We start from the raw sequence: 27,244 nt of genomic DNA on the forward strand, positions 1-27,244 counted from the left end.
GTTGACCTGCATGGTCAACTGCAGGTTTGAACTGCATGGGGCCACTTAGACACAGATTTCTTTTGATAAACACAGTATAGTACTATAAATGTATATTCTCTTCCTTATTATTCTTAACATTTTCTTCTCTGTAGCTTACATTATTATAAGATTACAGTATATAATACATGTAACACACATGTATTAATTGACTGTGTTATTAGTAGTTAAGTTCTGGGGGAGTCAAAAATTATATGCTTATTTTTTACTGCAGGGGAGGGGGCTGGGACCCCTAACCACCATGTTGTTCAAGGGTCAACTGTAATTGATTAAAAAGTATTATGTTATGTTTGAATTTCCTTTTAGGTTATGTTTTGGGGCTTTTTATTTGTTTTTTTGTTTTTTGTTTTTTTTTGCCTATGAAATCATTCTTTATTCTTCCTGTTGAAAGAAAAATCTTCCCATAAATGGCTACTCAACTTTATTCCTCCACGTACTTATGGTATATCATATTTACAAAAAATACTCCTATATTGCTACTTTTTATTTTTGAGTTTTAGATATTATATACTGACTTCCTGCTGAGGCATGTGAGGATTTACCTCTCTTCCTGCCTTCTCCATCTTCATTCATACCTCCTACTACTTTGATTGTGTCATAGTTTTGGTTAGATCATTATTCCATATTTACATTTTAATATATGTAAATGTCATAACAGTTGATCCATATGGTATAATGTGATTACTTTTCCTTTGTCTCACAATGTTTTATTTCCCTATTCATTTCATTTCATGTTTTTAAAATGAGACTTATGGTATGTGAGTAAATGGGCAAGCCAGGTGATTTCAACTCCTCTTATTGGCCCTTTTACTTGATTGTTAAGATGGATTAGTTCTATTTAATAGTTATAGTTATGAAGTTTAATTTGAGCTTGGTTTGTATTAAAATTCAAGGGCACACCTGGGTGGCTCAGTCAGTTAAGCGTCTGAATCTTGATTTCAGCTCAGGTCATGATCTCATAGTCATGAGATCAAGCCCGCTGGGCTCCGTGCTGAGCATGGAGCCCACCTGGGATTCTCTGTCTCCCTTTGCCCTCCCTTGCACACACGTGCGCTCCCTCTCTCTCAAGAAAATAAAAAAATAAAACTCTACAAAGTATAAACTTATTAAACATGTACATGTGTATGAATTTACATACAGTAACATTGTATACTACAGTATACATTCTGCAGTATCATTGTATACTCTGTAATTCATTTACATTTGGACTAGAAGTGAATAAAGACTTAAAGAGTTTTTTTAGCATTAGTTTGCTTTTGGCATGGTAAAGTAAATACTGTTGTTCTTTCTTCAGTGCATTAGGAATTTAGGCCAAGATTGGTCATTTAGAGTAGAATTTAGATAATTTAGTTACTACACTGGTGAACTACTTTTTTTGAATTGTTATTGAAGAAACTGGGAGAAATATAGTTCCATGAGTTTAACTTTGACTTTTAATAAATGGCGTATTTTGTTCTTCACTTTTGAAGAGTAAGAGTAAATGCTTTTTTTTTAAAGTCACTTTTTCCAAACTTTCTTTCAGTTGTGAAGTTATCCGGGATTGGAAGACAGGAGAATCCCTTTGTTATGCTTTTATTGAATTTGAAAAGGTAGGTCATTATATAGATATATTAAGTTTATATTTATTTTGCTCTTATATAGTGTTAAAGTATGAAAAATTATAAAATTTTTCCAGTCTCTGAGATTAGAAAATTAATTTGCCCTTTAGGCACCCGAGAAAAATAATTTTATTATACCCTCTATTTAAATAAATACAACATCTGTTGGTGTTAATATATGTACCTTTAGTTTAGATTCAGGTACAGTCTGAGTGTATCTTTAAAACTTTAACGTTTTAGGTAATGTCTTTCATGTTGTAGAAATGATTTTTCAGCATTGTTTACATAGATCTGTAATTGAATAATAGAGAACTAGACTGAGTATAAAGTTCTAGGTGTTAATCTGAGCTCTGTCACTATTATATTTGACAGTTTATCTGGAACTCTCATTTCTAGATATTACCCTCCTTATAAATAAAACCTGAATTTTGGATTAGATGGTACCTTCTAGATCTATAATAATAATGATGAGAGCTTATGTTACTCAAATAGCTTTCTTTAAGCCAGGTGTTACACTACCTGATATGCATTTAATCCTTACAACTCTGTGAGAATAGGTACTGTCCTCCTTTTCCAAATAAGTAAGTGGAGACACATAGTGGTCATGTGACTTGATTAAAAGTATGCCCCCAGTGATTGCCTACCATGTACCAGATGATGTTCTAAATGATACAGATACAAAGATGGCTAAAGCTTTGTATCCTCATGGAGTTTATGATCCATTTAATTCTTGACATACATGGTAAATAAATATGATTGTAACTAGGTTTTATTTTTTTGTCTGCTTCTCTGAATTGCCTGTAGTAAGTTGTGAGCAGACCAAAGGATACATTTCCAGGAATATAGGAGATAATTGATCAGTGCTGGGTTGAAATGCATCATTCCTAGTGTTCAGATGTCCGAAATGGAAATACGGGGTTTCAAAGTTGCTGACGGGGAGAATCCTTACGTAACAAGGACCTTCGTATCTCAGACCCACAGTCCATTATCCACACCATTGGGAATAGCTTTGTTTCTGATTTCAGGCTTTTCCAGAACTTAGGTAATTGTGTATGTGTGTGTGTACACACACCTGTGGACTGTGTCATACTCCTCTGGGTCAGCACTCCATAATCATTCACAATTTCTGGACAGAAATGAATGCATATTCATACCAAGTGGAATAAATTAAGTCCATAGTCTCCTGTTAGGGGACTGTTTTGTTGTCAAATGGATTTTAACACCAAATTTATAAAAACAACTTTGAACTTTCGGGATATTTTTGGGTTTTGAGTAAAAGGGGTTATGGACTTGGGGAACACAATTTGTAAGTATATGTATGTCCACTACAGTCAGACTGCCTCAGCTCACGTCCTGGCTCTCACCTTTGCCAGCTGACCTTTGGCAACTTCTATGCCTTTCTAAACTGATGTTTTCTCTTTGAGAAAATGGAGATAATAGCAGGTAGTAGTTCCTCATACACTTGTTACCAGAGTTACCTGGGGTCACAGGCACAAAACATTTAACGGCATTTCGCGTGTAATAAGCTTGCAAATGTTAGTTTGGGTAAAAACAAACTTTTGTATTTTTAGTATTTGTTGAAGCTGCAGAAATCTTTTCCATAAAGTTTTATGCTTGAGTTTTTATAATTACTCTCAGGAAGAAGATTGTGAGAAAGCATTCTTCAAAATGGACAATGTACTTATAGATGACAGAAGAATACATGTGGATTTTAGCCAGTCTGTTGCAAAGGTTAAATGGAAAGGAAAAGGTATGTTGGTTCATCTTCCTTTGTTTCTGTTCCGCGTGCGTGCTTGTGCGTGTGAGTGTGCTTACGTGTGTATCTCCTTTGACTTAGTGCTGCTCATTAGGAGAAATGTTCATTGATGTAACTTCTGCCATTTATGGTTTCATGTAGCTGCTATCGAGAATCTAAGATAAAGGGGAGTGTATGTATGTGTGTGTGTGTATTTTAAGCTGATGATGAACATATTTACTGGCTTTGTATTATAAATTACTTTTAACCCATTTAAACCATTGCAGATATTTGCAAAATGATGGTTGTGGTGGCTTGGTTCTTTTAGATGCAAAACAGTTTCTTTGTTTTGTTTTGTTTTCGTTGTCATATGGTACAAAGTTGGAAAGGTCCATGAAAGGTGGTGTAAAAAACTCTCCCACTTCTGCACCTCATCTACCCCATTTCCCTTCCAAGAGGTAACCACTCTCGCCTGTTTCTTTATTTTCCGCATACATTCTTTGAATATACATGCATATGTGTTTATTTTATGTTGAGAATTTTCTCTCAACGTGTTTTTTCCCCATATATATTTTATGTATATTTATAGGTTTCTCCTTTAAAAAAGGAAGTATATATATTTTATATGTATTATTTTCAACTTTATTTTTTTTATTTATTTTTTTTTAATTTTTTTTTTTCAACGTTTTATTTATTTTTGGGACAGAGAGAGACAGAGCATGAACGGGGGAGGGGCAGAGAGAGAGGGAGACACAGAATCGAAAACAGGCTCCAGGCTCTGAGCCATCAGCCCAGAGCCTGATGCGGGGCTCGAACTCACGGACCGCGAGATCGTGACCTGGCTGAAGTCGGACGCTTAACCGACTGCGCCACCCAGGCGCCCCTATTTTCAACTTTAGAAAAGGATAAGGCAATATACATTAAGGCATATAAGGCAGTATACATACTGCCTTCATATCTTGCATTTTTCATTTAATAATACATCTAAGAGAGCAATTCATGTTAGTGTATAAAAGCGACATTCTCAGCAGCTGCAGTTTTCTATTGAATGTATATATTCATAATTTATTGGACTAGTTCTATTAATGGACAGTGAAGTTTCTAATCTTTTGTTCTTCTGTTTTACTGTCCCTGTGCATATGACATTGTCCACATACGCATATATATATATGTCAACTGAATTTCTGGTAGTAGCATGTCAAACTTAAGATTGAATGTCTCTATGCTAAAATAATGTAAGTTTTTGATTTTTGATGCAGTATTTTTAGAAGATTTTACTTTGACAGTTATTCACCACATCATGCTAAATTTTACTAGGAATTCCAGGATTACTTTCTTTTTCTATAAAACTTTTCTTTCTTTCCCATGATTTTTATGAATTCTTTTTTTTTTTTTTCCAAATAAGAAAGAACACTACTTGAGAGTGATGTGCTCGTTTGTTTGGTAGGTCATGGTACCTTGTGGGAGTTCAGAAAAAGAAATGATCAATGTCCAAAATAGGTGAGGAAGGCCCGCTGCAAGCTGTGTTCTCCGTGGTGGGAGACAGTGACGGGTCAGGGTTCCTTATAGTGTTGGTTTCTCCCATGAAACTGTCGTGCTGGATTGCATGACCAGATTTGCACACTGCTCTCTATTTTCAGTGACTCGCGAAAACTAAACGCACTAAGGTGGCGTGTTTTTCACATGTAGTAATTGCAGCTTTGTAAACAAAAGAATCAAATAACTGTATTCAAGAACTATAGAGGAGCTGTTGGCCTAATGCACTCTAGTTCTGGTCTAGAAGTAGCTCTTCTGTGGGGCTTTTTCCCCAAAGAGCTAATTTAATTTTAGCATTTGGGGTATGTGTGAAGCCAGTGTAATTACAGTTCCTCACCACAGAGAAAGAACTTGAAGCACAATCTTGTGAAGTGATTTATTGAGAGTCACATAAACTGATGATATAAATAGGATTTAATTTAGGTTTTGTTTTTTTTTTCCTCTCGATTCTTTTCCTAACATATCCACCCACTGAAAAAATGATACTGCCTTCCTGAGTGGTTTCAATGTAGTTTATTTACAGAGGACTTTTTTTTTTTTTTAACTTTATTTATTTATTTTGAGAGACAGAGACAGTGCAAGTGGGGGAAGGGCAGTGAGAGAGGGAGAGAGAGAGAATCTGAAGAAGGCTCTGTACTGCCAGCACAGAGCCTGATGTGGAGCTTGAGCCCACGAAGGCGTGAGATCATGACCTGAGCTGAAACCAAAAGTCAGATGCTTAACCAGCTGAGCCACCCAGATGCCCTTCCTATGTAACATTTTAGAAAAAAGTAAGTTCACTTTGAAGTCCTCTCTAAGGGGCGCCTGGGTGGCTCAGTCAGTTAAATGTCCCGCTCTTGGTTTCGGCTCGGGTCATGATCTCCCGGTTTGTGAGTTCAACCCTGGCATCAAGCTCTGTGCTGACAGTGTAGAGCCTGCTTGGGTTTCTCTCTCTCTGCCCCTCCCCTGCTTGCTTGTTCTATCTCTCAAAATAAATAAATAAACCTTAAAAACTTAAAATGAAATGAAATGAAATGAAATGAAATGAAATAAAAAATAAAATAAAATAAAATAAAATAAAATGTTATAGAGGAGGGCTCCTGGCTGGCTCATTGGTAGAACATGCAACTCTTGATTTTGGGGTCATGAGTTCAAGCCCCACATTGGGTGTACAGATTATTTAAAATAAAATCTTTTTCTTTTGTAATATTTTCTTATTTTTGAGAGAGAGAGAGAGAGTGCAAGCAGGGAGGTGCAGAGAGAGAGAGAGGGAGATACAGAATCTGAAGCAGGCTCCAGGCTCTGAGCTGTCGGCACAGAGCCTGATGCAGAGCTTGAACTTAAAACCTATGAGATCATGACCAGAGCCGAAGTCGGATGCTTAACTGACTGAGCCACCCAGGCACCCCTAAAATAAACTCTTTAAAAAATAAAATAAAATGTCATATAGGAGACAGATGCTTTATTATTTTTTTTTATTTTTTATTTTTTTTTTGTGGTTTATTTTTTGTAACTGTTTGTAACTTTTTTTCCCCTTCCCTTCCCCCATGGTCTTCTGTTAAGTTTCTCAAGATCCACATGTGAGTGAAAAGGGAGACAGATGCTTTAGCTTCACATGCCATCATAAACATGTTTATTTGTTAACTGTAGTTAATTTTGAGATAGTTTTATGTATTATGGATTCGTATTTAATAAATTGAATATATACTCTATACCATTCACAGTGCTAAGTACTTTGTCTTATAGCTCTGTGAAATGTAGGTATTATTTTCGGCTTACAAATGAAAGGAATATAAATGAGTTTCAAAGAAGTGGCTGACCTAGGACCTTCCACTAGAGTCAGGATTTGACCACAGAACTTTTCACTTTAATCCATTGCTCTTTCCGTTATACTGTAACTGCCTCATCCATAGTGAAACTCCTGACAAGCACAGAATCTTTTGTCAGTGATGAAATGGTACCTGTTCGTTATAGTTATCAGTGTTGTAATGTGTGCAGTTGTCTATTTCATGTTCACGTGAAATATTGTGAAATGTTGTTTACTGGCCATTTTTGTTTCAAGAGTCTCTGGAATTACCAGGTAGATTCATTTTGTTTTTTGATGCTTACCTACTTCTTTTATTCCTATTTTCTCCTTTGTTTAAAGAACCTGATGATAGGTTGTATGTAGGATTCCCAATCAAAACACCTCTCTGTGTACCTGCAGTTTGCTTTACTTGTACGTTCAGTCTTGGCCCTTGTGTACGAATCCCTCCCACTAGAAGCACTTAGTCATGGTAGTTGAGGGGATAGGAAAGGCAGGTTGGTCAGCAGGTCTAGGACTGAATCTCCATCTGGTAGGAGAGTAGGCTTGGGAGTCAAGGGGCTGCAGAGGATGATGCTCTTTCCCTGCCCTGCCACTGAAGGCCAGTCAAGATAGAACGGTAGGTCCTATTTTTCTGGAGGGATTGTTGATTTCATTTTTGGCACTTGGGAGGAATAAAGGTGCTCTTAAGCAAGAACTTGAAAGCAGACACAGTTTGTCTTTGGTGTTCTTGCCAACCCTCCCCTCTCACACCCTTTAGTGAATTTCTGTGTGGGTCCTACTGTGCCCTATCTGCTTGGTGCTCTGTTGAGATTTTAGTCTGTCTCTTTTGACAGATCAGAGATCTTTAAAGCCTTACTTCTTCCAAGATAAGTCTCTCAGATCTCAGACTCCAGTCTCAAGCCATCAATTTCCTTTGGACCTAATTTTCTTATGGACTCAATGGTTCTCCTTAAACACTGCATTATTTCCCAGTGAAAGTATTCATTGTGTAATTTAGGATTGAAAGTTTGATGTTGTAATACTCTCATAAATTGTTAGGTGGCAGCATAGGGCTACCTAGCAAAATAGGTATCAGATTTCATTTAAAAACAGTAATGGAGAATGAATTACTAATCTTCAGTCGTTTTCTGTTCCTCAGTATATATGCTACTTATAAAATAGCTCATGTTATACCTCTTATAAAATAATTTTTGTTCTTTGATAAATTAGGTGAGTTTTCTTACTAAATTCTTTTTTTTTTTTTTTTTTAATAAATAGGTGGGAAATACACCAAGAGTGATTTCAAGGAGTATGAAAAGGAACAGGATAAACCATCTAATTTAGTTTTGAAAGATAAAGTAAAGCCCAAGCAGGAGTATCCTTCACAAGAACCAATTGGTGGATTTAGACCATCCACTCTGTGTAGAGTACTATGTGATATGTTATAAGTCATAAAGTCTGTAGAAGACAAGGTTCCTGAATCCAGATGGTTTGTGAAGACATCATTTAGTTTATTGTTAATATTTTTTCACCGTCTTACATATACTTTTCTCTTTTTGGTATTTTCTCTATTTTATGGAGTTTACAGTTCAAAGAGATCTTTAGCCTAATTCTTTTCCCTCCTTACTCTTAGGTTAAGGTTAACACTTATTCTGAAATCTTCAGGTAAGATTTGTATTTTCTGTATATAATTGTAATGTTTTCAGTTCCCCATAGTCAGAAATTTTCTTCATATAGTTTAACTAAATTCTTGGTGTTAACCTTCCTTGTAATGTTTAACTTCTTTGGAGATGGTAAATGTGTAGATTGACAAAATCCTTTTGTTATTTTATATGATTAGGTTGCTTCTTTCTGCTTAGTACATTGTCAGTCTAGCAACAAATATTTATTTGGCTCATACTGTAAGCAAGAGTTGATTTTTATAGGATTAAAAAGAAATTCATTGACTTGACCATTTAATTTAAGTTTTTTGAGGTTTTAGGTTGAGAAAAAAATCAGAGACATACTGCTTACATTATGTCATTTCAATTTTTTCATTGATATTCTCATTATAAATCTATCACTCTACACATTGCAAAAGTTATTTCTTTTGTGATGCTTTCTGGTAAATGGTTTCTTTGTTTCCTAATTTCTGTTAGTAGTTTAGGGATTCTCTTTTCCCACACTGCCTTAGACATTTCCTTTCCAAGTATTCATCAAAGAAAGATGAATATCAGGTTGACTTGTTATATGCTCATGTAAAAAAATGTGTTGACTGTCTACAATACATGAAACATTGTAAGGTGTAACAGCTGGATAAAGCTGAAATACACTGACATAATCAACATGAGGAGAGGCTTTCACATGCATACACAGCAAACAGTAAGCTAAGTTCCAGTCTAAAAAGGTGAACATTAGAGGAGATATGATTGAAATATTAAAATCATAAAAGGTGTGGATGGAATACACTTGAGATTTATTTAACAAATCTTTGAAATTAAATTTAGACTTACTAGTAACTGCAGCTGGAAGAAGGGAAGTGGGTAGGACAAATAAAAGGAAGTATAGGCATAGAGTATAAAGTACAGGGAGGTGTCTTTCCCTCACAGAGGTAAGTAGGTCAGGCTGCAAAGAAAGAATATGTAGTATTAAAATGTTTTAAATTTAAGATGATAGATTACTGAAAGTTAAGAAAGGAAACCAGGTATGTTTGAGAAGAAATCTGTAGCCCAGTGCTCTCCAGTAGAATTTTCTACAGTGCTGGAAAATATCTCCACCATCCAGTATGGCTAGTAACCACATGTGGTTTTTTGAGCATGTGAAATGGACTGAGGAACTGTAAAGTTTGTTGAATTTTAATTAATTTAAACAACCACATTTGACTAGTATTGAAAAATGCTTGCCTTCAGTCTTTTGAAATTGATGGAGAAGACAGACATGTCCTGATGTAAACCAATGTTAATCATTCTCAAACAGAATATTGAACAAGAAAAAGGAATTTCTTGAGTCTGACCAAATACGGTCATCTTTATGTTGTTGGTAGTTGATAGATTTCATTTCAGCAAGGCATTTATAATCTCAGGTAAAATATTAGATTGGTAGAACATGTGTTTATAATATGTAAGAGATAAAAAACAAAAAGTATAACATGTATTGTCCTCATTCTATATTGTATGTTACTTTGTTACTACGGCAAGGAAAGGCGATTTAGAGGACAATGTAATAATCTGGTAAGTTTTTTTTATAGTACGTTTTAAGTTACAAAGTCATTGTGGAGATACACTTTAATGGATCTTGAGAAAAAATAAATTGCTGTAAATTAGACTACTACTAAGAAGATTAAAAAATAGAACAAAAGGAAAGGCAAGTTTAACTTAGGGTAGATCTCAGGGAAGTAACTGGAAAAGAAGACGGGAGATCTCAAATTTGTGTTTAACTGGAAAGATTTGGCATCTACAAGTGTTGACTATAGTAGTGAGCAGAAGATAGTAGCTAAGCAAGGGAAAAGAGATGTGACAAATGTCACATCTGGTGGTATAATAAATAATCTACAGATACTTATTTGGCATCTGATGTATACTAAGCAGTAAAACATAGCCCCTGCCCTTATAGAACCTTACGTTTTATTGTTGGAGAGGGGGGATGAACAGACCTTAAATAATTACCGTGGATCAAATATAAATATGTCTGTAGTGTCGCTAAGAAGTGCGTTTGTGGGATATGGGGATATGAGACTTGTAGAGGCAAGGAGTCAGGGAACACCCTGACAAAAGCTGCAACTTGAATATGAGGAGAGGAGGGCTGAGGTGGGATGCTGTTTTCTCCAACTTGATCCATCATTTCAGAAATACAGTTTATATCTGGACCCACCACAATCCAAGGATAGCCATTCACGCGCACACATAATTGAAACAGAAATGCAATGGTATTTTTCCAAGGCTCCATATACTCTTTTCTGTTCTACATTATTACAAAGTGCTGGCTGTGACCCACTAAGTGGATTTTGCTCCCCATTGACAGACAGGTTACAGTCAGCAGTTTGAAAACCGCTGCCTAAAGCATTTTGGACAGAGGGAGCGGCATGTGTAAAGCAACACAGTGAGGTGAAATGCTGGGCACGGGCTACCAAATTTGTACCTGAAAAAAGAGAGGCTCCAGAAGCTACTCTGGAAACTGTGACCTACTATAAAGGAGCAAAGAAGTTAGAGATGATGGAGTAACGTAGTGGATGGTGCAGGCTGATTAGCCATCGCAGCCATCTTGTGAAACCCAGAGGGTGCAGCGTTTTCCTGTTGCATCTTCTGTAGAAGTGAGACGTCCGTGAGGAAAGCGCAGAGCTGCGGCAGCGTGAGGCCAGACCTGGAACTCGAGTCCTGAGGGAAGTGTGTCTGCGATTTACTCTAGTCCCACCTGCCACTAAAATTGCTCTGCATGTGGGCCTTCTTCAGAAGAGTTTTTTTTTTTTAAACCACTATTCTGACACTTGTTAGCCTTCTTCAAATTCTATTAGAATTTGAGGTTATTTTCAATAGAGGTTGTAATAGTTTTACATTTTCTCTTATTCTAAGATGTAATAGTACATTAGAAAAAAAATACTTATCTCTGTATTAAAATACATTATCATAATTTTTATAACATGTTTATGTGAACTTAAAACAAGATTCATTCATGTATATAAATATTGAATCACCATGTTGTACACCCGAAACTAATACAATATTGTATGTCAACCACACTTCAACTAAAAAAAAGAAAAAAAGATTCACTCAAAGTTTACCACCTAGAAAAATGATGCTTTTTCTCGTTCCTTTCAAGTCTTCATCTTTTATGCTTTGTAAAGTTAACGATTACCATATGGTATAGACAGTATTTCAGTCTCTTTTCACTTTTAATTTTTCATAAACACCTTTCCAGGTTTTTTCATTGCATTCATTTATCATTGCTAGTATCTTTCTTTGCAATAATCCATCATGTTGAAGTTCTACAATATATTGAAGACTATCTTCATTACTATGCTTTATGTTGCTGTCAGTTTGTTATTAAAAATAATCATTATATATGTCTTGGTTCATTTAACTTATTTTAATTTTTTATAAATTCTTACTGTAATTTAAATATGGTAGTTGTGGGTGCCAGCGTGGTTCAGTCGGTGAAGCATCCGGTTAAGCTCCAGTTTGTGGAGCTTAACAGTTTGTGATCTCACAATGATCTCACAGTTTGTGAGCCCCGCATCGGTTTGATGCGCATCGGGCCCTGTGCTGAGCGCTCAGAGCCTGGAGCCTGCTTCAGATTCTGTGTCTCCCTCTCTCTCTGCCCCTCCCTTGGTCATACCCTTTCTCTCTCTCTAAAATAAATAGACATTAAATAATAATAAAATAAAATAAAATATGGTAGCTGTTGCTCTGCATTGCTAAATTTCCTCCTATAGGGTTGAACTAATTAGTACTTCAAAGGAAGAGTCTCCTGAATGTTCCTTTTGTCTTATGTAGCTCCTCTGCCATTGGGGTTTGTAATACCTTCTTTTTTTTCCAGTGAAACATGTGCCTCCTTTTCTAAGTTTAAGTTTTTTCATTATTAACAAATAGGTTTCCTTATTTTTTGCTTCTTATATTTTCATTTGTGGATACATGTTTTTTGCCCACCTACTTGCCGAGTGTTAATAGCTTGTTTAAGGTCAGGGTTCTTTCCATTTTCCCTGACTATGTAATGAAAGAAAATAGGAGTTAGTTTTGTATTAGAAATAAACTCTATGCTTGTGAGATGCTTTTTGCTTTAAAAAGTTACCTTTAGCCTCATGGCCTCCTTTGTTTACCAGATTCTTATGTTTTGATGTGTTATCAGTGTCAGTTCTCACATCTGTCCTTAACTAGCTGCTGCAGCGCGAAATACGATCTTGTACTAGATGAGCAAGGAGAGGATCCGAAATCAAGTCACTCCCACACAAGTAAGAAACACAAGAAGAAAACTCGTCACTGCTCTGAAGAAAAAGAAGATGAGGACTATATGCCGATCAAAAATACTAATCAGGTACTTCGAGTGTCCGGCCTTAGCTGCAGGGGGGTAACCATTTTATCCCTCTGTACATTACATCTTAGCGACATAAGTTAGGGACTAACCATATAGATCTGGACAGGGTGCATATGTTCTAACCCCAGTGGTTTCATTGGGGTTAATGAACTTTAATTGTCAACACTATATATCACAAATGATAAAAGATTGTTTTCAGAGTAGCTTAGTATATCATTTAGTTCCATATTGCAAAACAAGTGTGATTTCCATGCATGTGGACACTAATTCCCATCAGTGTGGTTATGCTGAAAAAGTGCTCATTTATCATTTTCATTTATTACCAGGTGTTACGTATAGTACCGGTAGCTGTTGAGGTTTTCAGGCCTGTGGAACATTTATGCGTTTCTATATTGTGTATCTGAAATAAAAACAGCACTCATAATTAACCACGTGAGGACTTCTCAGCCAGGCCCTGGTTGATGCAGAGATTTTAGTAGGCAAAGGTGAGAAGGGAGAAAATTCAAGATGGTAAGTAAGAAGGTCAAGCAAAAATGCAGAGGAGAGATGTGTATGGTTGGCAAAGTAAGGGATTGGCTTCGGAAAAACTAGGTGTACATTTCGGCATGGCTGTTCGTTGATGTGGCCTCCACAAGTTAGTGAGCTTTCTGAGCTACAGTTTCCTCCTCTGTGAAATTGAGATTATATTTACCTTATAGGTATGTTGTTGAGATTAAGTGAAGGAAAACGTGGGTGCACGCATTTTCTACACTGGGTATTATTACTTTTACTGTTACAGTCAAATTAGTGTGTTTTAAATCACTTGGGATAGTTTCTGTGCTAAGGCCAGTAACTAGATTGATATTTCAGTTTGTTTCTTTTCGATGTTTAGGGATTGCTTAAATTTTTTTTTGTTTGTTTCTTAGTTTTAAAAATCACTTGTATGGTTCCAAAGTAAAATCTAGAAAGTGGTACAAACGGAGAACCTGTCCCCTTCCCTGTCCCCTGTCCCCTTCTGCCCCCAAGGTAACCATTTAATGTGCTTCATGGGTTGTTCTTCATTTTTTAAAAATTTCAGCAGACACGTATTTTACATATATTCTTAGTTTCCTGTATTCTAGGTAGCGTATATTCCTACTTCTCGGTATTATCTTGTGTGTCTTTTTCCATAGCCTTTCTGCTGTTTAAAGATTGCCATCATTCATGACCTGCCCTCATTTTTGAAGTTACACCTTCACTCAGTTACTCAATCCTCCAAATAATAGGCACATGAATCCGTAATAGCTAACATCTTGTGTGCTTACGGTGTGCGGTGGATACGATTTTCCCCATCTCACAGCAGAGAAAGTGAAAACTGGAGAGGTTAAGCGGCTTGCCTGGTTTTGTACCACTGATAAGTAAGAGAAGCACAGTGTAAATCTGGACGTGTACTCCTAACCACTCTGCTGCTGCTCTTATCTGGAATATATTCCTGGCCGTTTCCTCTCCTAAATTCTACTGCTATCCTAATATAGTTTGTCCCCTAGTATAATAATCCAGTGTGATCTAATGGAACATCTCCCTCTTCTTATTAATGTCTGTACTCTATCAGTTTAGCCTAAGACCACCCCAATCTTTTAAAATGGTGGCTGCGTCCCGTTTCTGTGACCATTTAGCAGATTTGCCACTAAAACTCCTTGGTCTCTACCCCTGCTTCCTCCTACCACCACACTCACCATGTGTTCCTTTTAGCTGCAGTTTCTCATCTTGCACTTGTACATGGAATCTGGAATCAGTGAAATCAGGCCTGAGATATATTTTGGTGTATTTGAAATCATCAGAGGTCCAAAAAATCCAAACGCTGGCCACATTTTAATTAAGTCTGTGATTCCCTCCTCTTTTTGCAAATCGTTTTTATCCTCTCTTTGATTACTTAAAACTTTATAATAGCAAATACTTTTGTTTTTTGGCAAGGAGTAAAAGGCATCAAGTAGTTTTGGGGGGAATGTTGTTAGTATCTTTCAAATAATTTTAAGTCCATTGGTAATTATAAAATTGTTAAATTCGGGGCGCCTGGGTGGCTCTGTCGGTTGAGCGTCCGACTTCGGCTCAGGTCGTGATCTCACAGTCCGTGAGATCGAGCCCGGCGTCGGGCTCTGTGCTGACAGTTCAGAGCCAGGAGCCTGTGTCTCCCTCTCTCTCTGACCCTCCCCCGCTCATGCTCTGTCTCTCTCTGTCTCAAAAATAAATAAACGTTAAAAAAAAAAAAGTTAAAAAACATAAAATTGTTAAATTCTAAATAATAATCTCCTAACTTTATTTCTCCCCTCAAAGTATATTAAAGCAAATGTTTTTGTATTTTGTACTTGGTTATTTTTTTTTTCAGTGTATTTATTTATTTAGAGACAGAGAGCGTGGGAGGGGCAGAGAAAGGGGGAAAGAGAACAGACTCCACACTGTCAGTGCAGAGCACAACACAGGGCTTTATCTCATGAATGTGAGAGCATGACGCGAGCTGAAATCAGGGGTCAGACACTTAAATGACTGAGCCACCCAGGCACCCCTGATTTTGTACTTGATTTAGTATACTAATCAAATTTTCTCTTATTTTTTCTTATACTAATTTTCTCTTATTTTTTTTCCAGTTAAATAGCATCTGTATTTAAGATTTTAGTGGGCCAGATTTTTTTTGTATTATTCTGATCTTTATCCTTTTGAGTTCAGTCTCAAAAATATAATCACTAAAGGGAATTTTCAGTGCTAGATGATTTTCAGGTATAGCTCAGATTTTCCTATTTATTGGTATTTTGCTTGGTAAGCCTAGTTCCCTAAGAATGTTTTAACTTATTTCTTGAAGTTCTTTGTTTTTTGTTGAGTGACAGACTTACTATTGAATTCGAAAACTTCTCTGTTTAATTTTTTCTCCTCGTGTCTTTATTCCAAAGGTGGTTACTATGTTGTTGAGGTTTGGGCTTTACTGGGGTTCCAGGAAGTGAGTTCTCGGCTGTGGGTTTTGCCTTGCTGAGAAGTATTCATTCTGGCTGTCAGTCCTCTGTGGCTTTTAAGGTGTTTATTATTCTTACAATTTGGGACTCTATTTTTACTGTCATTTTAATCATTTAGTATTATTTTAGTGATTTAGATTTAACTAAACCTTTGATTGAGTCCTAAAGACCTGAGCAAGCATGGCTCTTAGTTTAGATTTTTTTTGGACTGCTTTACATGAAATCATTGGATAGGTTAAGGTTTAAATTGGCCACTTAAAAAAATAAATAAATAGGACTTTTTAATGGTGTTTTTTCTTTCCTTTTTAGCCACATGCTAGTTTAATCATTTTGTCTTATGTCTTAAGTGTATAAATTGATAGAATGTTTTCTTAAGATTTTTTTTTTGAATGTTTATGTATTTTTGGAGAGAGAGAGAGCAGGGGAGGGGCAGAGAGACAGGGGGCAGAGGATCCAAAGCAGGCTCTGCACTGACAGCAGAGAGCCCGATGCAGGGCTCGAACTCAGGAACCATGAGATCATGACCTGAGCCAAAGTTGGGCGCTTAGCTGATTGAGCCACCCAGGCACCCATAAAATGATACAATTTTTTGTAGTCTGTACTGGAAAGACTTAGAGCTCATCGAATTAATTTCTCTCACTTTAGATATAAAGTTCCTGACCCCACAGGCCTGTGAGCCTTTTGAGTTTAATCAGAGAGCTAGAACTTTAACATTATTTTGATTCAGTCAGGTATGAGGGTTTTTTTTCATTATTCTGTACCACCCCCTTTTCAATTTTATATGTCAAGTTACTGATCAATTAAATAATAATCTCCAACCTGTATAGATCTCTTGAGTCTCAATTTCTTTATTTCTAGAATGAGGGTAATATTGTGCCCCCAAAGCACTTAGCACTGTGCTAGCGCATACATACTTAAAGGATCTGTTCGAATATGACTTCATCCAGCCACCTGAAGTTTCTCTTTTATGCACACAGTGCTGATTTCTTCCTTGCTCTTTGGTTTTCACTTCCACTCTGTGCATTAGCCTTCCTGCAGCCAATCCACAGCCAAACCCACTCACTCTTTGAGGTTCATCTCCAGTCCTAACTTCTCTATGAAACCTCCCCTGATAAATCTAACCTCAAGATTATTTGTTTGACACATCTCCTAAATGGCAGAGACCATTTGAACCGAGAGCTGCCTGACTTCAAAGCTTGTGTAGCTTTGAAAATACTCCATCCAAGTAGGAGAGGTTTTAAGGCTTCTGTCCATTTCACATTTTCAGCTTCCTCAATTTTTTCAAAAAATTAAGTACTGTGTAGTCTTTTATCTCTTTCTCTGTTACTTTAAACACTCAAAGCATTTAATTGCCTATTTGTATAATTGCTGAGGACTTTAAAGAGTTACGCATCAGCTAAGCAGTCTCTCCATCTTAAAAGTTGATTGTCTCAACCAATACAAGAATTAAGTGTACAGACAGAATAGTACGTAGGTATTTACATTTTGTATATGTTACAGGAAGCACCAAAAAATTCTTTGATCCGGGGCTGTCATGTTTTGCTAGAAAACAGTTGGTAAAGGGTTAAACCACATAGTCATTCTTCTACCTTGGGGACTCTTTTAGAATGACAAGACCTATTGGGATTGTGTGGGAAATTATGAATCAGTTTATAATGTTGTATTCCACAAACACTGATTATAACAATCATGTTAGATCTGTTTTCACATATGACAATCTCCATGCCGGGTGTCATGTACAGTATCTGGACAGTGTATGGAATAATTATGAATCTTTGCTTACAACCCAGTCCTTAACCATGGGTATTCATCACTCTAGATTTTAAACCTTGATATTTATCTTTACTATAATGTCTGTGGTGATAGAATTGGGACCCTTGGGAGCTCAATCCTTAGGATTTTGCCTTTCCTCTGAGAGAAATCTGTTAAGGAAGTTGGATTTTATAAACTTATCTCTTGAAAGAGCATTGGCTCTGGTCTCTTTAGATTTCAGCTACTTGCTGAGATACTCACTTTAAGTAGGGGTAGAACACAAGCAGAAAGAGAATTGTTTTAAGTAACCCTCTTCTGTGTGTGGAAATTACTACTGTTAATTACTAAGAATGGAATTTAATGTCCCTACTCTATTGTCTGAAAGGCAGTGGAATTTTCCATTGTTTCTTAGCTCATTTTAAGGATATATATAAATAAATGATTTTTAATAAAAACATACATCAGTGTAGTGTAAACAAGGAAAATTTATTTGAAGATTTGGAGAGGAGCTGTTATAAAATAAACACTTGAAAAATAATGAGACCAAAGTATGCAGTATCTATTTTCCTTTTGGACTGACTGACTTGTCTAAAACCTCTCCTGGCTATCTCTTCTTTTAGGGGTAAAAGTAGGGCTTTTAGGGGAATTTTAGTAATTCCATTGCCGATCACTTGGGAGTGAAGAAGGGGGAGGTAGAAAGGTGACCAGCCACAACCAGAGTTGTTGGTGTCGCGATTTTCTCTAAAGACTTGTTCTGTTTTCAGCTGGATGATTTCAGTTCTTGGTTTTGGATCTGATCCTTTAGTTCAGCTGAAATAGTAGATACAAAGCAATGAGATCGATAAGAAAAATGGTTAAGTCTCTTTGTGAATTATTTTTGCTTTCTGATTTACAAGATTCTGAGCATTAGTGGTAGTGTTCCAGTCTGAGCTGGTATAGCTGCTCGCTGAGTTTTATTAATTGACAGTGACTACAAGATGATTCTTCTACTCATTCACCTGTAACTGTCTCTCCATTCCTTTGACAGGATATCTACAGGGAAATGGGGTTTGGTCACTATGAAGAAGAGGAAAGCTGTTGGGAGAAACAAAAGAGTGAAAAGAGAGACCGACCTCAAAACCGAAGTCGTAGCCGATCTCGAGAAAGGGACGGCCACTACAGTAACAGTCACAAAGCCAAGTACCAAACAGACCCCTACGAAAGAGAACGGAGTAAAAAGAGAGACCGAAGCAGGAGTCCCAGGAAATCCAAAGATAAAGAAAAATCCAAGTACAGATGAAAGACAGAGAATCAGACATGGGTGGCTAATGTATTTACTGTCGTCTAACTTGGAGCACCAGGTGCTCAGATATTGTGTCAAAGCGTCAGAGACTCTGCTTGTTATTTTTTTTTTCACACTAGGGTTATGGCCCTTTTCGATTAATACTGATTGTATAGGGCACAGAAAGACAATAAAAAGTTGAACATTTTCTTTGTATACTTTTGTACACTAATTTTATTGTTATACATAAATAGTGGTCTTCATTTTTCAAGTCTTTCACATTTTCCCCTCTTCTCTTTTTTAAATGAAGTATTTCATACCTACAGAAACTCACAGATGTGTATATATAAGGTATAAAGAATAGTAAATATTTGTGTACCCATGAGCCAGCTCAAGAAATAGAGTATCACCTGCATTTTAGAAACCTTCTGTGTGTTCTCTCCTCAAGTGATGATTCTGAATTTTCTATTTGTCATTCTCCTGCTTGTTATAGTTTTACAACATACAGATGTATTCGTAAATAAAATGTTAAGTTTTATATGTTTTTGAATTTTATATAAATAGCATAATGTATGTTTACTTTTGTGACTTGCTTTTTTCAGCTTAGTATATTTTGAGAGTCATTCATTTTTATCGCTTTATAGTGTTGTATCAATAGACCACAATTTACCCATTCTTCTGTTAGTGGACATTTGGGGTTGGTTTGTGTGTTTTTGGTTTTGCTGTTGCAAACAATGCTGCTGTGACCATTCTGTATACAGGAGAGAGATCGCTTGCTCACGCAGTATGGAAATCCTCGTCTTTGCAAGGTAATGCCAAGTTACATTCTACAGTGGCCGAACCAGCTTACACCCCGACGCGCGTTATGTGACTTACCTTTGTTTCGCATTCTCTCCAACACTTCTTAGTTTCCCGCTTTTCAATTTTGTCAATTTAGTGGACGCTTAGTGGTATCTTCTTGTGCCTTCCAGCAAGAAGACTGCTATTATTCTTATGTTTGTTCTAATATATGTAACTTGTTCTCTTTCTCTGGCTGCTTTTAAGGTTTTCTCACTGCTGTTAAGAAATTTGATTATGATGTGCTTGGTGTAGTTTTCTCATCATTCTTCTGCTTGGGCTGTTTACCTGTGGGTTTATGGTTTTCACCAGGTTGGAAAATTTGGGGCTATTGTTTATTCAGTTACTTTTTGCTGTTTCCCCTCCTCTCAGCCCTCTCCTAAGACTCCCGATTACCTGTATGTTAGGCTGTTTGAAGTTGTCGCACGTTACACGGATGCTCCATTTGGGTTAAGTCTTCTTCTCTGTTCCGTATTGAATAGTTTCCATTGTTATGTCCTCACATTCATTAATCTTTTCTCCTGAAGTATCTAATCTTCTCTTAATCCCACCCAGTGTAGTATTCACCTCAGACATTATTTTTAATTTTAGAAATTCCGTTTGGGTCTTTTTTATATCCCCCATGCCTCTCCTTAACATGCTTATGCTTTCCTCCTTTTTTTTTTTTTTTTTAAACACCCAGAGTACATTAATAATAGCTGTTCTAATGTACTTGGCCATTCTATCTGTATCATTTCTGGTCTGTTTCTATTGATTGATTTTTTTCCCCACCCATTATTGAGTTGTAATTTACTTTGTATCCCTGGTAATTTTTGGATTTTACGTTGTTGCGCACTAGAGTTTTTGTATTCCTTTAAATATGTTGAGCTTTTTCTGGAACATAATGAAGTTACTTGGAAACAGTCTGATCCTTTCATAGCTTGCTTTTAAGCTTAATGAGCCGCTGGGGCTAATTTGGCTCACCACGGGAGTAAACCCTTCTGAATACTCTCCACTATGGTTTGTCTTTTATGAGATTTCCCCTCTCTGGCTATGGGAACAAGAACTATTTTGAGCCCTATATGAACTCCCAAATTGTGCTGCCTGTTCTTTTCTGGTGGCTCTTTCCCACCTTTTGGTAGTTTCCTCATGTGCATACACTTGATTAGTATTCAGCTGAAGACTCAGGCAAACCCTCTGTAGATCTGGAACTCTCCCTTTGTAGTTTCCCCTCTTTCCAATTCTCTGCCCTACAAACTTTACCTTGGCTCTCCTGCATTCTGTGCCCATGGAGACTCCCTATCACCACGCTGTAGTGTGGACACTGTGCGGTAACCTCAGACAATTATTGGACTTGCCTTGTTCTTCTCTTAAGAGTCACTGTCTTGCATTGGCTGTTGTCCAGTGTCTGAAAAACTTTGTAGTATATTTTCTGTACAGGCTTTTAGTTGTTTAACGTGGGGAAGGTAAATTCTGCTCCTGTCACTGCTTTCTGGTCAGAGTAGAAATCTCAGTGTTTAAATTTGCATTTCCTAAATGCTGACAAGGTTGAGTATCTTGTCATATGTATTATAGTCATTCTTGATTGCTTTCTGTGAAAAGTTTCACATGTCTTTTGCCCATTTTATGTGAAGTTGTCTTTTTATTACAGATTTCTTTGAGGAGTTTTTCTTATGGATTGTGGATACTAATCCATTTTTACTATTTGATGTTGTAAACATTTTTTCTCAGTTTGTGGCGTATTTTCTCACCTTTGTATTGATATGCTTGGAAGAGCACAAGTTGTAAATGTCCCCTCAACTTTGTAATATAAAAAATTTCAGGAGTGCCTGGGTGGCTCAGTCGGTTAAGCGTCTGACTTTGGCTCAGGTCATGATCTTGTGGTTTGTGAGTTCAGGCCCTGCATCAGGATCTCTGCTGTCAGCACAGAGCCTGCTTCGGATCCTCTGTCTCTCTCTCTATATATACCCCTCCCCCACTAGCACACTATCTCTCAAAAATATTTAAAAGATTTAAAAAAATTTTTCATATAAACACAAAAACAGTGAACATCTATAAGCCTTCCATCCAGATTTAACAATTAATAACAACTTGTTGATCCAATTTGAAAGTAAATTGAAAACATGATGAACTTTAACCTTTCAGTATTTCACCATGCATTTCTTAAAAAGCAAGTGTCCTATATAACCACGATATTATTATCACATTTAAGAAAATTAACAATAAGGGCACTTGACTGACCCAGTCTATGGAGCGTGAGACTCTTGATTTTGGGGTCATGAGTTGGAGTCTCATGTTGCGTACAGAGAAACGAAAAGTAACAATAATCCCAGAATAAATAACATATAGTCTACATTTGAATTTCCCTGAATATCTCAAGAATGTCATTTTTAGGTATTGATTTGTTTTTAATCCCAGACTCAACATTCATGCATCACATCTTGTTCTCATCATTTTATTCTCTTAATCTAGAAGAGTTTCTTATCCATCCTTCCCACCTCAAATGACATTGACTTTTTGAAGAGTTCAGGCCAGAATATTTCTTAAGAGTGTTTCAGATTCTGGGGTGTCTTCTAACTCTTCTCTGTTTCCCGTAAACTAGAAGTTATGTCTAAATGTTTGATTAGAATTAGGTTATATATTTTGGGCAGAAATTTTTAAGTTGAATGTCAAATTTATTAGCCTTTCTCTGTGTGTTTTGTGTTTTTTATATTTTGTTCAAGAAGTCCTTAATAAAGATATTCTCCTATATTCTAAAAGTTGTAAATAAAGCTTTGCTTTTTAAGTTTAAATCTTTAATCCACATTGTATGTGTGTATGTGTATGGTGTGATATAGCAAAAAAAATCTTTTTTTTTTTTTAACATATGGATGTAGCCAGTTGTCCAAAACATTAGTGAATAGATCATGTATATTCCCTGTTGATCTTCTATCAGGTAAGTTTCCATATATGTGTGGATTTTGTTTCATGGGCTCTCTCTTCCATTGGTTTACTGTTTATCCCTCCACCAATACCACACATCGATATTTCTATGGCAATAGAAAGTATTTAAGCAACCCCCACCCCCAACCTGTTTTATTGAAAATGCCTCTGCCCTTTGTTTTGTGCAATTTTGGAATCAATTTGCCTGGTTTCCCAAAGAATTCTTTCAGGATTTTAATTGCATTTGCGTTCAAACAATGGAAACTTTTGTGGAAAAAAAAACAACAATCATAATATTGAATTTTCCTATTCATAAAATAGCTTATCTCTCCAGTTAGTTCTTGAACCTCTTAGAATTTTCCTTACAAAGCTTTTGCACTCCTTTTGTTAGATTTACTCCTAGTTTCCATATATTTTGTAAGACTCTATTCTTTTATAAATTTGTTTCCTGACCTAAGAGGTCACACGTACCTTTCAACTTTTAATTTTGATATAATTTTAGACTTACAGAAACAGTACAAAAAAGAAAATATGGAATACTGCTCATTTTCATGTCACCCTTGTGCAGGGGACGTGCTAATCTCTTTATAGTTCTAATTCCAGTATATGTGCTTCTGAAGTGAGCACACAAGTTATGTTTTAGATTACTGCCCTTCTATGCAGTCATTTTACTAAAGCCTTATATTTAAAACTTATCTCCAGGGTTTTTTTGTTTTGTTTTGTTTGGTTTTGTTTTGTTTTTGGTCTTTAATGTAGACAATAATGTTACCTGCAAATACATTGTATTTTCTTTCCTCATTCCTATTTTTAAAATTATTTTTAAAAATATGTATACCGGAAAACCTTGGATTGCAAGTAACTTGTTCAGCGAGTGTTCTGCAAGACGAGCAAACATTTTTAATTCTAACTTGATAAACGAGCGATTTCTTGCAATACCAGCAGTATGTGATGCCTAATGTCACGTGATCACAACTGAACCAATGGTTCTTGAATTCTCTTTGATAAACAAGTGCTTGGGATTATAAGCATGTTTCCAGAATGAATTGTGCTTGCAAACCAAGGTTTTACTGTATACTTTTATTTAAAAAAATTTTTTTTAATGTTTATTATTTGAGAGAGAGAGAGAGCAAGCAGGGGAGGGGCAGAGAGAGAGGGAGACAAAGAATCAGAAGCAGGCTCCAGGCTCAGCTACCAGCACAGAGCCCTACGTGGGGCTCCAACCCACAGACTGCGAGATCATGACCTGAGCTGAAGTCGGCCGCCCAACTGACTGAGCCCCCCAGGCACCCCTACTGTATACTTATTTGTAGTAGTGATGTTCTTTTAGTGTTTGTTGGCTAAAATTTCTAGTACAGGGGGGCCCAGGAGGCTCAGTCAGTTGAGTGTCAGTCTCTTGATTTTGGTTCAGGTCATGATCTCATGCTTCATGAGTTCAAGCCCAGCAGTGGGCTCACGCTAACAGTGTGGAGCCTGCTTGGGATTCTCTCTCTCTCCCCCTCTCTCTACCCTCCTGCTCTCTCTCAAAATAAATAAATGAAAACTTAAAAAAAATAAAATTTCTAGTATAGTGATGAAGTTGGCCTCTAATTTTCTTTTTTTGTATTGCTCTTGTCTGACTTTGACGTCCAGCTTATGGAATAAATTAGTGAGTGTTCTCTCTCTCTTTTCTTATTCTCTTCAAAGAGAAGAAAAAGATTGAAATTATCCATTCCTTGAAAATTGGGTAGAGCTTGCCTATGATGTTATCTGAACTTTGTATTTCCTTTGTGGAAAAAGTCCTTCACTACTGATTGAGATTTCAACGATTATGGAATTACTAGCCTTTCGGTTTCTTGCAAGTGCTTATTTTTGTTACTACATTTTTCTAGGAATTTGTTATTTTCTTTGAAGTTTTCAATTTATTGACTTGAAGTTGTTCGTAATATATGGTAGAGTTTTTATTATCCTTTTGATTTTATCTTACACCTTATGTTTTAGTGTGTCTTTGAAACAACGTGTAGTCAGATTATTTTATTTAAAAAAAATTTTTTTTTATTTTAGAGAGAGAGTGAGCACGTGTGAGTACATGAGTGGAGAAGGGGCAGAGGGAAACAGAAAAGAATCTCAAGCAGGCTTCACACTCAGCATGGTGCTTGACACGGTGGTGGATCCCACGACCCTGAGATCAGGACCTGAGCCCAAATCAAGAGCCAGATGCTCGGGGCGCCTGGGTGGCTCAGTCGGTTAAGCGGCTGACTTCGGCTCAGGTCATGAACTCGTGGTCTGTGAGTTCGAGCCCCGTGTCGGGCTCTGTGCTGACTAGCTCAGAGCCTAGAGCCTCTTTCGGATTCTGTGTCTCCCCCTCTCTCTGACCCTCCCCTGTTCATGCTCTGTCTCTCTCTGTCTCCAAAATAAATAAACGTTAAAAAAAAATTAAAAAAAAAAAAAAAGAGCCAGATGCTCAACCAACTGAACGACCCAGGTGCCCCAATTTTGGCCTTCTGATAGTGATATCTGATTGTGGGTTTAATTCTGTTACCCTGATTGCTAATGATGTTGGATATCTTTTCATGTACTCATTTTTCTATCTTCATATCCTGGTGAAATATCTCTTCATGTTCTTTGCCTATTTCTAATTGGATTTCCCTTTTTTTTTTTTTTTTACTTTTGAGTTTTGAGAGTTCTTTATATATATGTAAAGAGAGACAGAGAACAAGAACATGAGCAGGGGAGGAAGGGCAGAGGGAGAGGGAGAGAGAGAATCTTAAGCAGGCTCCATGCTCATTGCAGAGTCTGACATGAGGCTTGATCTCACAACCCTGAGATCATGACAGCTGAAATCCAAGAGTTGGTAACTTAACCAACTGAACCACCCAGGTTCCCCGAGAGTCCTTTATATATCCTAGATATTAGTTCTTTTTGGATATATTGTTTGCAAATAATCTCCCAGTGTGTAGCTTATGTGCTTGTCTCTTCATCCTGTTACAGGGTCTCTGCAGAGCAAAAGATTTTAATTTTATTTAAGTTTAGTGCATCAATTTTTTCTTTAATGGACTATGCTTTTGGCGTCAAGAGTAAGATTCTTTTTCTAGCCCAAGATCCTGAGGTTTTCCTCCTATTTTTTTCCTAAAAGTTTCAGAGTCTTACATTTAAGTCTGTGATCCATTTTGAGTTAATTTTGAGTAAGAAGTAATATGTAGGTTGAGTTTTTGGGGTTTTTTTCTTAGGGACATCCACTTGCTCCAGCAGCAGTTCTTGAAAGTTCTCTGGCTGTTTTTAAGAGTTTTGTTTTTTCTTTGGTGTGATAGAGTTTCACTATGATATATCTAGGTACAGATGTATTTAGCTTTCTTAGTAAATCATTTGTCTCACGGTTATTATGCCTTGTCTTGTATATTATGTCTGATGGCTTCAGATATTTTTCACTATTCTGGAAACTTCTCTGCCATTTTCTATTGCCTCTCCCCTGTTCATTCTATTCTTTTGCCACCTCAGTCAGTTTTTTTTAGACCTCCTTATTCTGTTCTTTGTATCTTAACTTTTATATTTTCCGTATGGTACGTTCTGAATAATTTCTTCAGATATGTATTCCAGGGCACCCATTAAGGCCAAATCTGCTATTTAACCCATCCACTGAATTTTTTTCCATCCACTGAATTTTTAATTTCAGTGATTCATTTTTACAAGCTCTGTTTGATTCTTTTTCAAGTTCACATGGTCATGTTTTATTCCCTTTATTTCTTTGATCATTTATTTCCACTCTGTTTTATTTGCATGGTTAGTTTAATTTTTTTTAAATGTTATTTGTTTTTGAGAGAGAGAGAGAGAGACAGAGAGGGAGAGACACAGGAACTGAAGCAGGCTTTGGGCTCTGAGCTGTAAGCACAGAGGGCTCAACCCCATGAACCGTGAGACCATGACCTGAGCCAGAGTCAAGACGCTTAAGTGACTGAGTCACCCAGGCGCCCCGACATGGTTACTTTATAATGTGTTTTTGACAATTCCAATATTTTAATTTCTTAAGAATTTGAATCTTCATGTTTTTTTCCTGCTACCTCTTGGGCATAGTGGCTTTTTTCCTTTATGTTTCCAATTATTATTTTTTTTTAATTGGGAATACATAATTTGGGACTCCTAAGGTACCTGAATTGAGAATACTTTTCTCCAAAGAGAATTTATATTTGCCTTTCAGGCAAGTCGCATCACTTGGAGCCACTTTGAATTCTGCGCTTACAGTTTCCAAGTGCATGCATAGCGTAGACCATAATATTTGTAGAACAAGATACTGGGGGAAACAGTCTAAATTAAGCTTGATTCCTATCTCCCATCATTACAGAGCTGGGAATATGCCTGCAGATATTCTTTCTTTTCTAGCCTAGATTTTCTCCCGTGGGGGGGCCTTTCTAGTCCTTGGCTTTAGGTGAAGATCTTAGACTCAGGTTCCCAACTCTCTTAGGGCCCAAAGCCTGGTCCTTGTTGGCACCCCTCATCCCTGTGGCCTGAGGCCTTTACTCCCCAAGCTCTACATGAAGGCTGGTGGTTTGCTTACCATCTTGTTAATACATTTTTAGGTCTTGAGGAAATCCCTCTTCCAATCTTATCAGTGTATTTAGAGTATGACTGCTACAATTTATCTGGCATATGGATGTTTTACAGAAGGCTGATGGGGGGGGGATGGTATAGGTGGTCATAATTCAGAGTATCAGTTTACCAAGCTGCTAAGAGTGGATGTCTCTCCACTATTGTTCATAATTCTTAGCCATCAATAGAAAAAATTGTAACACCCTCACAGGAGAAACTATCACCCTAAATATAGAAAACTAAATGTTTTCCATACAGAAGATTCTACAACGTCTGAAAGAATGAATGACC

At 36.8% G+C, this 27,244-nt stretch overlaps 1 protein-coding gene and 1 non-coding gene across 2 annotated transcripts in view; one reads left to right on the forward strand and one right to left on the reverse strand.

Annotated features, from left to right (window-relative positions):
• Window positions 1-19,228, forward strand: part of PPIL4 (peptidylprolyl isomerase like 4) — a 34,684-nt gene extending 15,456 nt beyond the window's left edge. The window contains exons 9-13 of the mRNA XM_040448920.1: window positions 1,562-1,628; window positions 3,276-3,387; window positions 7,952-8,048; window positions 12,532-12,679; window positions 18,422-19,228. Of these exons, the coding sequence (XP_040304854.1) occupies window positions 1,562-1,628; window positions 3,276-3,387; window positions 7,952-8,048; window positions 12,532-12,679; window positions 18,422-18,673 (676 nt within the window). The 3' untranslated portion in view covers window positions 18,674-19,228. The remainder of the gene's footprint in view (window positions 1-1,561; window positions 1,629-3,275; window positions 3,388-7,951; window positions 8,049-12,531; window positions 12,680-18,421) is intronic.
• A 3,690-nt stretch (window positions 19,229-22,918) lies between these two features.
• LOC121013512 (U6 spliceosomal RNA) lies at window positions 22,919-23,020 on the reverse strand. The gene has a single exon (XR_005782750.1). It is a non-coding gene; the product is annotated as a U6 spliceosomal RNA (small nuclear RNA).
• Between the last annotated feature and the right edge of the window lie 4,224 nt (window positions 23,021-27,244).

The sequence above is a fragment of the Herpailurus yagouaroundi genome, unplaced genomic scaffold (assembly GCF_014898765.1).
Source record: "Herpailurus yagouaroundi ecotype Mexico unplaced genomic scaffold, PumYag 198, whole genome shotgun sequence".
NCBI classification, from domain to species: domain Eukaryota; kingdom Metazoa; phylum Chordata; class Mammalia; order Carnivora; family Felidae; genus Herpailurus; species Herpailurus yagouaroundi.